The 15,416-nt window shown below is 45.1% G+C and overlaps 1 protein-coding gene across 1 annotated transcript in view; it reads right to left on the bottom strand.

The window, feature by feature from the left end:
- Positions 1-3,028: 3,028 nt before the first annotated feature.
- LOC139385232 (Wilms tumor protein 1-interacting protein homolog) overlaps positions 3,029-15,416 on the bottom strand; it is a 42,008-nt gene continuing 29,620 nt past the window's right edge. The window contains exons 3-8 of the mRNA XM_071130370.1: positions 11,832-11,899; positions 6,957-7,019; positions 6,583-6,713; positions 6,365-6,416; positions 5,764-5,832; positions 3,029-4,621 (exon numbers count right to left, since the gene is read on the bottom strand). Coding sequence (XP_070986471.1) covers positions 4,469-4,621; positions 5,764-5,832; positions 6,365-6,416; positions 6,583-6,713; positions 6,957-7,019; positions 11,832-11,899 — 536 coding nt within the window. The 3' untranslated portion in view covers positions 3,029-4,468. The remainder of the gene's footprint in view (positions 4,622-5,763; positions 5,833-6,364; positions 6,417-6,582; positions 6,714-6,956; positions 7,020-11,831; positions 11,900-15,416) is intronic.

A 15,416-nucleotide genomic window follows, 5' to 3' on the forward strand; every position in this document is an offset into this window, starting at 1 on the left:
GTAACCATCCTACTTTATGCTCCAATTAGCACAAATGTAGTCTGTCTTAAATCCTCTCACTTGTACAATAGGAAACCGCGGGGGTGCCATCTTCTTGTTCATCTCGACAGTTTGCTAATTTGATTCAGTTTATAATCCCTGTAGTGTTATTTAAACCCGATTATAGACAGAAAACAAAGGGTAAATGTGCAGAAACAGACCCGGAGCAGATTGTCTGTGTGTGTGTTAGATGCTTCTATCTCACTTTGTGACTCGAACTTGTTGAGTGAATTGATGGTCAACCCCAACTCATCATAACTAAAACTTAGTAACCATAAGAAGCCCAGTAGTGAGGGTCTGGGGCTGTAAGTATCAAGCGTCTCAGAATAGGAGTGCTGATTTTGGATCAGTTTTGCCTTATAGATCACAATGGGCAAAAGGGAAAATTATATCAGCAATCGCAGTCTGAGATGCTTGATACATATGGCCTCTGATTCCAGTAAAGTGCAGATGGACTGTTTACTTCCAGAGCCAACAACACCCCAGAGACTACCCTATCAGTGATGACTGTCAGGACCAGAGCTATCATACTGTACATACCACGGTGGGGGCTGCTCTCTGCTCTGCTCTCTGAGGGATCCTCCATCACACGACTTGCTGGAGAGACTTGCGTGCGGGGATGTAATTACACACCACAATTACAGTAGCTCTGATCTGACGATGATATCTTTCTAGAACAAACATCTGAGTACACAGAGGTAACTGGAAGGCATGAACAACAGCATGGGACTTTCATCCAGAGCTGGGATTTTTCATCTTTGTAAGCATCCATCTTCTCCACAGGGAGACAAGGCAAGGCCATGGGAAAGTCAGTTGTCCATATCACTATCAAGTTCAGGCTAAATCATTCCCATATCCTTCCCAAGTTTACCACATTTCGTTGCTGATTTATGTCCAATGGCAGCACTACATTACAGCATGCAATAAAATGGTAATAACATGGTAATAGTATGGTAACAAGGTATTTGTGTTGTAGTTCAACAAAGTGCCATCATTTGGATAGAAATTATCATATGACTTCACATACAACAAAAAAGACATCATCATTTGGTTTAAGTTAGCTACAAAACCACTTTATTTAAAAAGCAGATTATATAATCTACAGTTAAATGATACGTCCCGATTTTTAATACATTAAATAACTTTAGACTTTTTCATGTTTAGATAAATAAATCTAGTTTCCTTTTTTATGAACCATCTAGGTAATCAAACACTTATACAAAAGCGATACAAAAGTGATGTGACAGAGGTGTCATATGTGCTTATTGAAAACTACTGATAGGAGAGAGAGGTCTTCACTTTCAGAGTGATTTATGACAGAGGATGAAAGAAAAACTAGCCTCTTTATGCACGGGTCTGGGGAAACTAGCTGTGTGCTATGCAATAGAAATGGAACTGAAGTAGTACTTTTAAAAAGAGGTGTATTAAGACATCGTTAAAGGGGATCAACTCTTGTCAAGTCTAAACATTTTCTGCTTTAATGAAAAATTATTTGAGATTGATATGAGTGGGTCTTATTGTACTATTCAAACTACAGTTTGCCATTGCCTCATTCTTCAAGTGTATTACACATTCCTTGACTAGGAGTCTCATCATACTATGCTGAGATTCAGTTTATCTACCATCAAAGGGAATTTCCCAGCAAAAACATGTACTCCAGGGATACTAGCCTTTTCACTTCTGTAAATGTACAACTGGGAGCAGAGCAAAAATTAAACAACAGTTTGCCAAACATACACTAATAATTACATTCCAAAGAATCTCATCGAGGGATACATCAGAAAGCACATGATGTCTGTGTCGGCCACTCCTCTCCGTAATCTCTACGTCAGCCTCCTTGTCTGTTAGATTCAGTAGTATGAGAGGACAGTTCCTCTGACTAGGCTACTGTGAGCAGGTACTGGGTAAGCCTGAGTCAGAGCCTTAACCCATCCTTTCTGTTGGAGAGAGATTGAGAGAGCATGGGTCGTTTTGTGGAGCTGGATGGCCGTTGTCCTGCTCACTCAACAAGGTACATGCACCATGGCAGTGCCACTGGTGCACACACACGCACGCATTCACGCACGCACGCACGCACGCACGCACGCACACACACACACACACACACACACACACACACACACTGGGTATACCAAACATTAAGAACACCTCCTTAATATTGAGTTACACCCCCGTTTGCACTCAGAACAGCCTCAATTCATCAGACATGGACTCTACAAGGTGTCAAAAGTGTTCCACATGGATGCAGGTTCATGTTGGCTCCAATGCTTCCCACAGTTGTGTCAAGTTGGTTGTATGTTTTTTGGGTGGTAGACCCTTCTTGATACACACGGGAAACTGTTCAGCATGAAAAACCCAGCACCATTGCAGTTTGTGACACAAACCGGTGTGCCTGACACCTACTACCATACCCTGTTCAAAGGCACTTCAAAATATTTTGTCTTGCCAATTCACCCTCTGAATGGCTCACATACACAATCCATGTCTCAATTGTCTCAAGGCTTATAAATCAGGTTTAACCTGTCTTCAACTACACTGATTGAAGTGGATTTAACAAGTGACATCACCCGGATTCACCTGGTCAGTCTATGCCATGGAAAGAGCAGTTCTTAATGTTTTGTACACTCAGCGTCTATAGACCGACAAACTAACACACACACACACACACACACACACACACACACACACACACACACACACACACACACACACACACACACACACACACACACACACACACACACACACACACACACACACACACACACACACACACACACAGATGCACACAACGGCACAACCAGCGAGGGAAAACACGGGGGATGAATTCCCCAGAGACATGGGTTGGACCAGCAACTCCCACAACCAACCAGACAATCAGATCAACCAGTAGGTATGACACAGTAACGTGTGCATGAGGAGGATATGTGGGGACTCTCGATGGTCAGACACTCATTTACTCAGTGCTACCATATGGGTCAAATAACCAGTGTGTGGAACTGTACATGTTAACAGGTCTGTGGATCGCATGACCAAGCAGAACGACAATACAGAGGCCTCTAGGACATGTGTCCTTGAGGAGAAATTAAACAACGGACCAACACCCTTCAGAGGACCGTTAAGACGGTGACAGCTCGTTTAGCTTCCGATTCCATTTGATAATAATAACGCAGCAAAAAAATACACTACACTTCTAGAATCTTATGTGGAAAATGTCTGCAAAATATATAGGCATGTATAAAAGACAATCTACGTGCTTCTAACTTTTTATCTTGTTATATAATCGTTGAGACACTGCTTGTGAATCTCTCGAGGTCACGTCTACTAAGACTGCTAAGTGGAATGAGTGCCAGCCCAGGCTAGTGCTGTGGCTACTGACAGCGCATGTGGTGCCACGAACATCCACTATGCCAAGGAGCACTGGAGCATGTGTCACAGAGTCACATAAAGGGATGGTACAGGAGACTGTGTCACATGAAGGGATGGTATAGGAGACTGTGTCACAGAGTCACATGAAGGGATGGTACAGGAGAGTGTGTCACAGAGTCACATGAAGGGATGGTACAGGAGAGTGTGTCACAGAGTCACACGAAGGCGCTCTGTTGCTGGTAGACTCGGTACCCTTGCATAGCCAAAAGGAGCCGTAGATAGCTGGACTGTGGCAATGTCACCATTCGGTGAGGTTTCTCAGTGGAAGGCCACTCTGAAGGCACAGCATGTCCAACCCTCTAACCCTGCCAGACAGTGCTGGAATGTTATGTAGCGGCCTGTTTCATGGCCTCCCAGCCTCCTGGCAGAGACGCTGTCCAGCTCTCTCTCTCTCTCTCTCTCTCTCTCTCTCTCTCTCTCTCTCTCTCTCTCTGACAGAGGAGCAGTAAATGCATCATGGCATTGGGCTTCAGCTCGAAGGAATGAAGAAAATAGAAAGGCAGTAAAAAAGAGAGCGATGGAGATAGAGAGAGAGTGGCCCCCTCCCTCCATCCAGGCCAGTCCCCACTGTGATGAATGTGCAGGGGTCACGGTGCTGACATCGGCCAGGGCCTCTGGGTGGGCTGGGGCCTCGGCCTGCTTCACTGTTCACAGACCAAAAGGAGAAAGTAGGGAGAAAAAAACTGATGAGAGAGAAAGAGAGAGAGAGAGAGAGAGAGAGAGAGAGAGTGACGTGGACTCTCTCCCAGCCCGGTCTTGTGACTTGTCCATGGCCCTGTATCTATCTCCTCTCCCCAGGGCACGGCCGGCAAGTAGAGAGCGAAGTCTCCCAGGGTCTCTCTGTTCTGTTCTGTCATGCAAGAAGAGGTTCTGAAGTTCCCGGGATTCCGTGGGCGGGGGATTCCTTCTTCTTTCTGCTATGTTGTCTCAGGTCACCTGGGAGGCGGGTCAGCGGTGGGTTGGGCTTGGCTGGGGTTGGTTCCTCGCCGACCCTGCCCTCTCACAGCTCAGTGACGTGTAGTGGGTAGCTGGGTGGCTGGTGGCCGGGCACCGGGACCTTGAGCCTGCGGATGTGGCAGCCGTGACAGAGCAGGTGGCAATCTAGGGGGTAACAGCGGTGACCCTCCTCGTCGTTTAGCTGGAGGCCACAGTCCTACAACACAGAGGGAGAGAGATAGACTCAGTGAACTGCAGTAGCTGGACATTTGTGAAGGAAAATATTATATACACCCATCCAATGCATTTGAGCAGGTGCTGGATATCAAAACTATCCATATTTCATATTTCTACCTTTTATACCTCTCGACTGATATGAAAGGCCGCTGATGGGTATTCCTGTCAAGTTTATATGGGGTGGCAGGTAGCCTAGTGGTTAGAGCATTGGGCCAGTAACCGAAAGTTTGCTAGATCAAATCCCTGAGCTGACAAGGTACAAATCTGTCGTTTTGCCCCTGAACAAGGCAGTTAACCCACTGTTCCTAGGCCGTAGTTGTAAATAAGAATTTGTTCTTAACTAACTTGCCTAGTTAAATAAATAATAATTACAAACGGGGCTCTTAACCATTTCTTAAATATGTGATGAATTTTCCATCCCCTGCCGACCTGGACTTTAGACACCTGTAATGACTGTCAACCCCACAGAGGCTGCTGAATGATTACCTATTGTCTACATAATACCTTTATCACTCACCTAGACGGGATACGAGCTATTCCCTGGAATGTGTGATAATGAAATGAGTCAACCAGCTTTTGCCATTAAACATGGAATTCTTGATCAAACTCACACACACTTTATTTGAGCCCTGGTTACAATGGCTTACACTTGACACAGCTATCATTAAACTGCTGTGTTAATGAATGCACTGTCAGGAATTCAATTTGGCTGACTTCACTAATTACTTTGATTACACTGAGGTTTGTAGGTCACGTGGGATGATTTCCTGTACATGTGTCTGAGTGAGTAAGTGGTCTGAGCGGTCTCTCAGAGTGCTGAGATTCCAGGGTAGTCAAACAACAACCCCTGGTCTGATGTCCAGCTGAGTCCAGCGCTATCACCCTACCCTCTCCTCTCTCACCTCCCACAGCTCAACTCTGGAATGTTCCTGGACAATGAGTCACCACATTGGTTTGCCCCTCACTGAGGTTCAGTTTGTGTGTGTAGCGCACACACCCATACTGCCATAGCATTTATACTAAAACAGACAGACATTTAATGATCATAGCCAATGTGCTGGCTACGTTCAACACATAAATAAGACAAGACACACAAACAGGGTGGTAATGACATTGTCTCACCTCACAGTGATAGCACTCCACATGGTAGTCCTTGTCCATGGACACCACCCGGATGGTCTCCTCAGAGCCCTGTCAGGAAACACACACAGTCAGTCAGACCCTCCCGTCTCCACTGGCACCAACAACCAGAGCTGTATATTAAGAGAGTTGTGTCAGAACGGACGCCATGGGTTTTTAGAACGGATGCCACATTAGTGCCTTTATGATGAGATGTAACAATATGAGATCGCCTCCAACAATTCCCTATGAAATGACCCGCTGTAAACAAGCAAAACCGAGCAGCGAATTTAACAGACATTTTTATTGATTAGCATTGGGGATAAGGTGTATCCACGTAGGTACTGTGTTGTGGTGTCAATTAATTGCTCATCTGCTTTCACTGGATATCTTCATACGTTTTGAAAACTATCAGAAATAAACAGCACAGCGCGGAAGCGTCAATTATCACTTAGCAACTGCTATGGAGGAGAAAATGTCAATCTCAGAACGTTCAGACAAAAACACATTGGCCCAACCTTCGACAGTATATACTATATATGACTCTGACAAACTCTAGTGCCAGGAGCTGAGAAGATACAAACAGTCATTGGCACATCATTACCTGAGCAGGGAGGATGGGCTGGTTGCATGAGGCACATTTTGGGGCAAAGACCCTGTGGGGGAAACAGAATAGAAGCCAAGTCTTGGTACATGCTGTATAATTTATATCAGTTTCAGCACAAACCAGGATTTAAAGAGTACGTACTGTGGAATGAAGAAACTCTTGCATGCTGACTTCATCACATGTTGGCATTATCTATGAGAAATTCATGTCCTTACGTGTGGTAGTCTTTAACACAGTAGATGTTGTTCTCCACATCCACAGTGAAAGGCACTCCGTCCAGACCCTCTGTGCAGACCACACAGCGGAAGCAGCCAGGGTGGTAGGACTTGCCTAGTGCCTGCAGGATCTACACACACACACACACACAGATAACAGTAAGGCTAGAGATTGAGGCCTCAGTAGAAGTCAATCACACCAGCCCGTTGGCATTCAGATACAGAAACAAAACTAAACTAGGAGGTATGATGCCACATGTCAAGCAGAGATACAGTACTGCTAAAGAGAAATCCCAGAGAGGGACAGGCATACTGTTCTGCTGTCTCCTATCACTATCTAGCAGGCCCTCCTACAGTATTAGGTTATTTCTTACCATTTCCATGATGAGGTGACCACATACAAAGCACTTCTCTGCCGTTTGCTGAAAGCCAGAGTACTGTGGGAGATTAAAAAAAGAGACTTATCACTGGGTTTGTTAATATTCTAACATGTAGCAATGGAAACTGTTACATTTTGACTGTTAACTGTGTATGGTTGAGACTTGGGTTGGGGTTAATTCCACAAATTACATTCTAATTTAAATCCTCCCTGTAAATTCCATTTAATTCAGTTTGAATTGTATGTCAGTTTTTGAATTCAGAGATAATTCAATTCCTCTCAATTCCAATGTTAGGTCAATTCCAATAATTAAATTCCCAATTCAATATTTTCCTGAAGAATTCCACAAATTCTAATAGAGGCTGATCATGTCATTGTTCAAACAGCTTAGTTATCTATACGGGAAATATAGAAATACAAGTTAAAATGATTTAAAACAAATTCTGCGGTCCATTTTTTGATACTAAGTGCATTAATTCCAATAACTGGGAAATATACAAATATTCAATTCCATTTAAATTCTAAAAGTCCAAATAGTCTAATTCCAAGTAAATTCCAATTCAATTTGAATTCAACGTAAATTCTCCACTTCATAAGTGAATTCAAGAATTTAATTGGAATTGACCCCAACCCTGGTTTGAGAACCCCTAAACCTAAATGTAAATGTAGGGACCCAGAGTACAGCCTAAATGACACCATCTATAGGGGGTGCTGCTGGTCTCTTTATATTGATGTGAAAGGAGTTGGTCCTTTTTCCTTTGTCTCCTCTCTTGGTTGAGATGTATATGAGAGACCAGCGGCATTGCTGTAACGATACCTGTCCTAAACCAAACCCATCAGAGCACTCTACTAACAGAAGGAGTACAGCACACATCCAGTCCTCAGCTCTCTACTATTGGTGGTCTCCAAAAGTCTGCACCACAGTCACACAAACACAAGGAGATGTACCCGAACTCGAGGTAAGACATGTGTAACTTGAACATAAGATATCACATTGAAGTCAATGAGGGATTTAAATGTGAGTTATACATGCATTACCATCGTTATGTTTGTCCCATAGTGACCATCTGCAAAGTGCATGACCCTGAGGTCATGGCCTGATGAGAGGAGGGGGAGGGTAATGGTGGGACAGAGGCAGCAGGTGGAGATGGGGTGGTGAGGGGTGCATGGGAAGGGGGACTCCAGGCTTCCCCTTTAACCCCCCCCAGACAGACCATCTGCCCCGATGACAGGGCAGAGCTGGTGGTCAATACTCTGAGGAAGCTAGGGACTTTGTCAAGGGAGACACTCAAGTGTTTTAGTACTATATCTCTTGACACATTGATGAAAATAATCATGGCCTCTAAACCTTCAAGCTGCATACTGGACACTATTCCAACTAAACTACTGAAAGAGCTGCTTCCTGTGCTTGGCCCTCCTATGTTGAACATAATGAACGGCTCTCTATCCACCGGATGTGTACCAAACTCACTAAAAGTGGCAGTAATAAAGCCTCTCTTGAAAAAGCCAAACCTTGACCACAAAAATATAAAAAACTATCGGCCTAAATCGCATCTCCCATTCCTCTCAAAATCTTTAGAAAAAGCTGTTGCGCACCAACTCACTGCCTTCCTGAAGACAAACAATGTATACGAAATGCTTCAGTCTGGTTTTAGACCCCATTATAGCACTGAGACTGCACCTGTGAAGGTGGTAAATTACCTTTTAATGGCGTCAGACCGAGGCTCTCGGACAAACTCGAACAAAACAGAGATGCTTGTTCTAGGTTCCAAGAAACAAAAAGATTTTCTGTTGATTCTGACAATTCATCTGGATGGTTGTACAGTCGTCTCAAATAAAACTGTGAAGGCCCTCGGCGTTACTCTGGACCCTGATCTCTCTTTTGACGAACATATCAAGACTGTTTCAAGGACAGCTTTTTTCCATCTACGTAACATTGCAAAAATCAGAAACTTTCTGTCTAAAAATTATGCAGAAAAATGAATACATGCTTTTGTCACTTCTAGGTTAGACGACTGCAATGCTCTACTTTCCGGCTACCCGGATAAAGCACTAAATAAACTTCATTTAGTACTAAACATGGCTGCTAGAATCTTGTCTAGAACCCAAAAAATGTATCATATTACTCCAGTGCTAGCCTCTCTACACTGGCTTCCTGTTAAGGCTCGGGCTGATTTCAAGGTTTTACTGCTAACCTACAAAGCATTACATGGGCTTGCTCCTACCTATTTTTCCAATTTGGTCCTGCCGTACATACCTACACGTACACTACGGTCACAAGACGCAGGCCTCCTTACTGTCCCTAGAATTTCTAAGCAAACAGCTGGAGGCAGGCCTTTCTCCTATAGAGCTCCAATTTTATGGAATGGTCTGCCTACCCATGTGAGAGACGCAGACTCGGTCTCAACCTTTAAGTCTTTATTGAAGACTCATCTCTTCAGTAGGTCCTATGATTGAGTGTAGTCTGGTCCAGGAGGTGAACGGAAAGGCACTGGAGCAACGAACCGCCCTTGCTGTCTCTGCTTGGCCGGTTCCCCTCTCTGGCTCTAACCCTATTACAGGGGCTGAGTCACTGGCTTACTGGTGCTCTTCCATGCCGTCCCTAGGAGGGGTGCGTCACTTGAGTGGGTTGAGTCTTCCTGTCCGGGTTGGCGCCCCCCCTTGGGTTGTACCGTGGCGGAGACCTTTGTGGGCTATACTCGGCCTTGTCTCAGGATGGTAAGTTGGTGGTTGAAGACATCCCTCTAGTGGTGTGGGGGCTGTGCTTTGGCAAAGTGGGTGGGGTTATATCCTGCCTGTTTGGCCCTGTCCGGGGGTATCGTCGGATGGGGCCACAGTGTCTCCCGACCCCTCCTGTCTCAGCCTGTCTCAGCCTAGGGTCAGTCTGTTATATCTGGAGTATTTCTTCTGTCTTATCCGGTGTCCTGTGTGAATTTAAGTATGCTCGCTCTAATTCTCTTTCTTTCTTTCTCTCTCTCTCTCTCTCAGAGGACGTGAGCCCTAGGACCATGCCTCAGGACTACCTGGCCTGATGACTCCTTTCTGTCCCCAGTCCACCTGGCCGTGCTGCTGCTCCAGTTTCAACTGTTCTGCCTGCGGCTATGGAACCCTGACCTGTTCACCAGATGTGCTACCTGTCCCAGACCTGCTGTTTTCAACTCTCTAGAGACAGCAGGAGCGGTAGAGATACTCTAAATGATCGGCTATGAAAAGCCAACTGACATTTACTCCTGTCCTGCTGCACCCTCGACAACCACTGTAATTATATTTTTTTGTCCCTGCTGGTCATCTATGAACATTTGAACATCTTGGCCATGTTCTGTTATAATCTCCACCCGGCACAGCCAGAAGAGGACTGGCCACCCCTCAGAGCCTGGTTCCTCTCTAGGTTTCTAGAGAACTCCTTTCTAGGGAGTTTTTCCTAGCCACCGTGCTTCTTTTTATTTTATTTGTTTTACCTTTATAACTAGGCAAGTCAGTTAAGAACAAATTCTCATTTTCAATGACGGCCTAGGAACAGTGGGTTAACTGCCTGTTCAGGGGCAGAACGACAGATTTGTACCTTGTCAGCTCGGGGATTTGAACTTGAACCTTCCGGTTACTAGTCCAACACTCTAACCACTAGGCTACCCTGCCACCTGCTTTGCTTGGTATTTGGGGTTTTAGGCTGGGTTTCTGTACAGCACTTTGTGACATCGGCTGATTTAAGAAGGGCTTTATAAATACATCTGACTGATTGATTGTCACTGTCACGTTCGTCATAACGATGAGACCAAGGCGCAGCGTGAGATGAATACATTCTTCTTTATTAAAACAAAGAACACTAAACAAACTAACAAAATAACAAACCGACCATGACGCTATAAACACGAGTGCTGAAATGCAACTACACATAGACAATAACCCACAAAACCAAAATGGTAAAACAACCTAAATAGGATCCCCAATCAGAGACAATGAGAAACAGCTGCCTCTGATTGGGAACCAATTCAGGCCACCATAGACCTACATATACCTAGACATACAAAAACCCCATAGATATACAAAAAACCCTAGACAGGATAAAAACACACATACCCACCCTCGTCACACCCTGACCTGACAAAAAATAATACACAAAACATAGATAACTAAGGTCAGGGCGTGACAGCCACATCCACCACCTGACCCCTTTAGGATCTATTCTTTACATCTACAGTATAAGGAGACCCAATACCACTCTTAGCACTCATCCACTGAGCCAATTGAAAGTCTGTTTTAGGGGCCAATATGCAATGTTTATGTGTAATGGAGTGATTAATTTACATTAAGTAAGTCAATTGCAACCTAACAACCTAATTCAGTAGTAATAAACAATAAGTCTGTATCTTTTTGGAAGACAAAAACGACTGCTATAAAACACCTGGTTCCCATTGATCATAGATTGACGGACGTCTATAAGAGATCAATACATACTAATAACTTGTGTCTGTTTCCCATTGTGTCCAACCTGGGCAGATGGATACATCATACAGGAGGCCGTCTGAGACCTGCAGCTGCCCACAGCCACTCCGCCTCCCTCTAGAATTCTAAGTGCTGGGGAGTAATGGGATGAGAGCAGTGGGGTAATTGTGCTCCTTGGGGAAATTTGGGGGAAATTAGTGGGAATTGGAGGGGTGGTGCTTAACCTTAATTGTAGCAGTGAAACGTCTGTTTCCTCTGGAGGGTTTTGAATGTGCAACCGCTCCTCTCCCAAGCCTGTCATCGAGGGGTGAGTGTGTATGAAGGACATGGAGAACTCAACCTCTGAACATATGCATAATGAACATAACATACACATAAATGCATGTGCATAAGGAGGCATGCAGGGACAACATATGTTGTAACTCACCAGGAAGTCCTCTTCACAGTAGACCTTGCCGTTCACGTTGTAGAAAGCTTTCCCTCTCAGCCTCCTCCCTGAAGAAGAGAAGTAAGTGTGTGAGCTGGGGTATAGAAGTGTTCCTGTATCAGACCCTGTCAAAGTGAAGACTGTAAAAATGTTGCTATGTGATTTTACCCAACCCCTAGGCTATAAGAAAGTTAATACATCAAGGAAATAGTGTTTCCAGCCTTTTGAACATTGCTGAAATGCTCCAGGGGTTCTCCTGATGATATTTAAAATACATTATCCAAAACTGCATTGATGAGAATAAACAGAAATGGGAGTTGACTTTCTGCCTCCTACTCCCCTGACTCCTCTCTGTTTCATTAAAGCCACAACAATAACAGACGTCAACAGGAAACACCAGTGAGTAAAGCAGATGATAGTAGCATAATGTAGGTTTACTCGTTTGAGGTCCACACTACTGTTTCAATACTCTGGTCATCCATTGCTCCCCATGGGACTCCTTCTACTTAGAACCAGCAAACAATCAACACAGCCCCACCATCCAGACCAGGCCCAAGCAGCTTTACAAACTCCCCTTCCTCCTCACCCCTCCTCGCCACTACCCCTGCCATTGTGTACAGCTCACACACACTCACACACACCACCACAGCCCAAATACAGGAGCCTGAGCAAAGGATTTCCCCATGTCTGGTATAGCCAGGGCCATACTAACAGTCAGTCCCTCCCCAAAGTCACCATTTTGGGGCTCCATGAGCACAGTAGCAGTAAATTCCACAGGATAAAAGGGAATTTCTCCTCACTGCTCACTCCCACTGGCCCTGGCCTTTGCGCCCCCTGCGATGCTTCTCTTAATGCATGCCCATTCAAATGCACTAAATGGCAGAAGCAGTCTCTTCTCTTTCTGGCAGCGCAGTGACTTCAGCCTGGCAGACAGAGCGCATGGAGCTCATAAATCTGCAGGATTAGTCAGATTTAATTGCCGTCCTGAGCTGCCATTGATTGTATGGGTGTCCTGGCTTGGGATAGACATGTCCCCCTTTTTACACCCAAATGTATGCAATCACTGTATTTCACACACAGTGTCACATTGCTGGGAGATAGCAATACATTAACACCCACATAAATGGCTATAGCAGCCGAAGAATGCTGTTCACACAATAGGTGAGACTTAAGACTGAAAGCGAGGAACTATTAGCATTTAGAGTTGGAGGCTGGAGGCTGGAGGAGAGAGAAAAAACATATTTCCTGTTGACTACAGAGGAGGAGCTCTTTTAATTCAGAGTGACTAAACTTATAAAAAGCATTACATTCAAATCAACAACACACCAGTGAGCCAGAGCTGGGGCATGTTGCTGTGTGTCTGTCTGGTGACCTTTGCTCTATCGAGTGCATCTGGAAGGTGAAACACAAAGCCCTCGGCGCTCGCTGACTGTGGTGCTCTGCTAAGGGAGCGGGCCGCCTGAGCAAACGGGCACATTCTTTCTGCCTGAGGTCACTAGTTGGTCCCATTCAACCCCCCTCCACCACCCTCCCTCCCTCGTTCCCTCATAGAGAGGGGGAGGGCTCTCTGCCTCCCTCTCTCTCCCTCTAGCCTTTGTCACAGGAGAGGAAAGTGCTGGGCTGGCTGCAGTGGGCTGGGCTCAGGGCTCCTCTCCTCTTCTCCTCAGCTCACAGCCCCTGAGCACGGTGGGACATGTGGCATTTTCCATGGAGTTCAGGACCAAATGGCTCCCTGATTGGGATTTTACACTCAAGATACTGTACATAGTTTTTACAGCTCCAACATTGGTTTCCATGACTCAGTGCTGCGTTTCATAGACATGCACATAAAGGGCCGTGCATCTTGAAATAATGAGAGTGATTCTCTCAGCAAGATATTTAACCCTTCAGAAATCATTGTAAACAATTCAATGGAAATTCCACAAATGAATCACGTAAAGCTGGCAAAAGTCTTGGATATATAAATAGTACATTCTATAAGAATTGCAAATACATTTACAAGCAACATTTAAAACACAACGCACTGGTAAAATAAACTGGTCAAATAAAATAATTCTCAGAGGAAAAATAAAATCCTTAGTGAGTCATACTCCAGCAATCAAAGTCTTGTGATCATGTAGTCAGTGTGGTAGATTGTGGACCAGTCATGGATGCCTGGTTGCGGTAGCACTGCTGACTGCCACTCCTGGTGCCAACCAGCCCGGCATCTGGACATGTCATTGGATCTGTGTCATCCCTCCAACCCCATTGAGACAACAACCTCACATCACAATGACCTCACGTTACAGTGATTTCATCCCTCACTGATCTTAAATTCCTAAAACCACAACAGTGTGATGCAGGTTGGGTTTAGTTTGGGCTCGGCTGTGGAGCTCCAGTCCTCACTGGCCCCTCTGCTGTTTAAGTGGTATGTTACTGTGCCCTGTGAGGTGCGGAGTCCGCAAACTGACAGTGGTTAGGTTACTCACTGTTAAGACTCTCTCCCTCGAGATCCAGGACCAGCCACAGTAGTTCACTACACAAGGTCATTAGTTGGCCTGGCCATGATAATTCCAACATATGGTTTATAAAATCCCTATGCTACTATGTTGACTTTTAATTATCTGGCTGTTGGCCACAGGCAACTTTTTTTGTAACTATAGTTGCTAAGCCAAGACAAGAATGTGAATAATGTCCTGAATTACCATCTCTTTTAAATTCAACTGTACCCAAATCCCCATATGTTCAGTATCTACATATTCTTCCTGTAGGAGGGAAACATCAAGCATGTTGTACTTTCTCAGGTTCCACCCCACCCACTCTCCCCCTCTCCTCCCTCTCCTCCGTTCTCCTCCCTCTCCTCCCACTCTCTCCTCTCAGAACAAGTGGGTCTTTATCACCTGCAGGCAGGCAGCGGGGATCTGAGGGGGAGGAGGCAGAGAGGGAGAGGCGGAGGGAGGGCCTGCCCACTACTGTGGTAAGTAAAAGAAGGATGCTGGAGGTAGTGACTCACTCAGATTGCTCGGGACTTCAGACAGGAATGTTTCGATCCCGGCAACGTGAGCATGTGCTGACCTGCTGCTGTTTCCAAATTGTTTTTAAGTAAGTCTCTCTTTAAAGAGAACAGCCAAGTTAAGTCACCAACAGAGCCACAAGCACATCTCTCAAATAGAAAACCCAGAAGCTACGGAATCTCCCAGTCTCTCTAATATCATTAAGAGCTAGGATAAAACCATGACCCACTCAGTCTCTCTTAGAAACTCCCCCACAACTAAATCACAGCGAAAGTCATGATCAAGTAGTCGAACCATCGCCAAAGGCAGCATGGGTTACACCACCAAGCTGTTGTACATCATTTAAAACCTTGGCCAGATCCCACAATTTACACTCAGATGAGGCAGTAGCATAGAAATAGAATGACTAGATTATATTTATATGGGGAGTAGCCAGGCTAACTCTACTTACTTCAGCCAGCTACAATACCCCAGCCAGAACCCCATAGCAGACAGCAGAACATTGAGATGTGTGCCCTGTGCCAGCCAGCCAGCCAGGTGCAGCTGGTGAGTGACTGAGGAAACTACAATGCATCATAAACAGGTTTCAGAA

Source organism: Oncorhynchus clarkii, chromosome 26, assembly GCF_045791955.1.
Source record: "Oncorhynchus clarkii lewisi isolate Uvic-CL-2024 chromosome 26, UVic_Ocla_1.0, whole genome shotgun sequence".
In the NCBI taxonomy this organism is placed as follows: domain Eukaryota; kingdom Metazoa; phylum Chordata; class Actinopteri; order Salmoniformes; family Salmonidae; genus Oncorhynchus; species Oncorhynchus clarkii.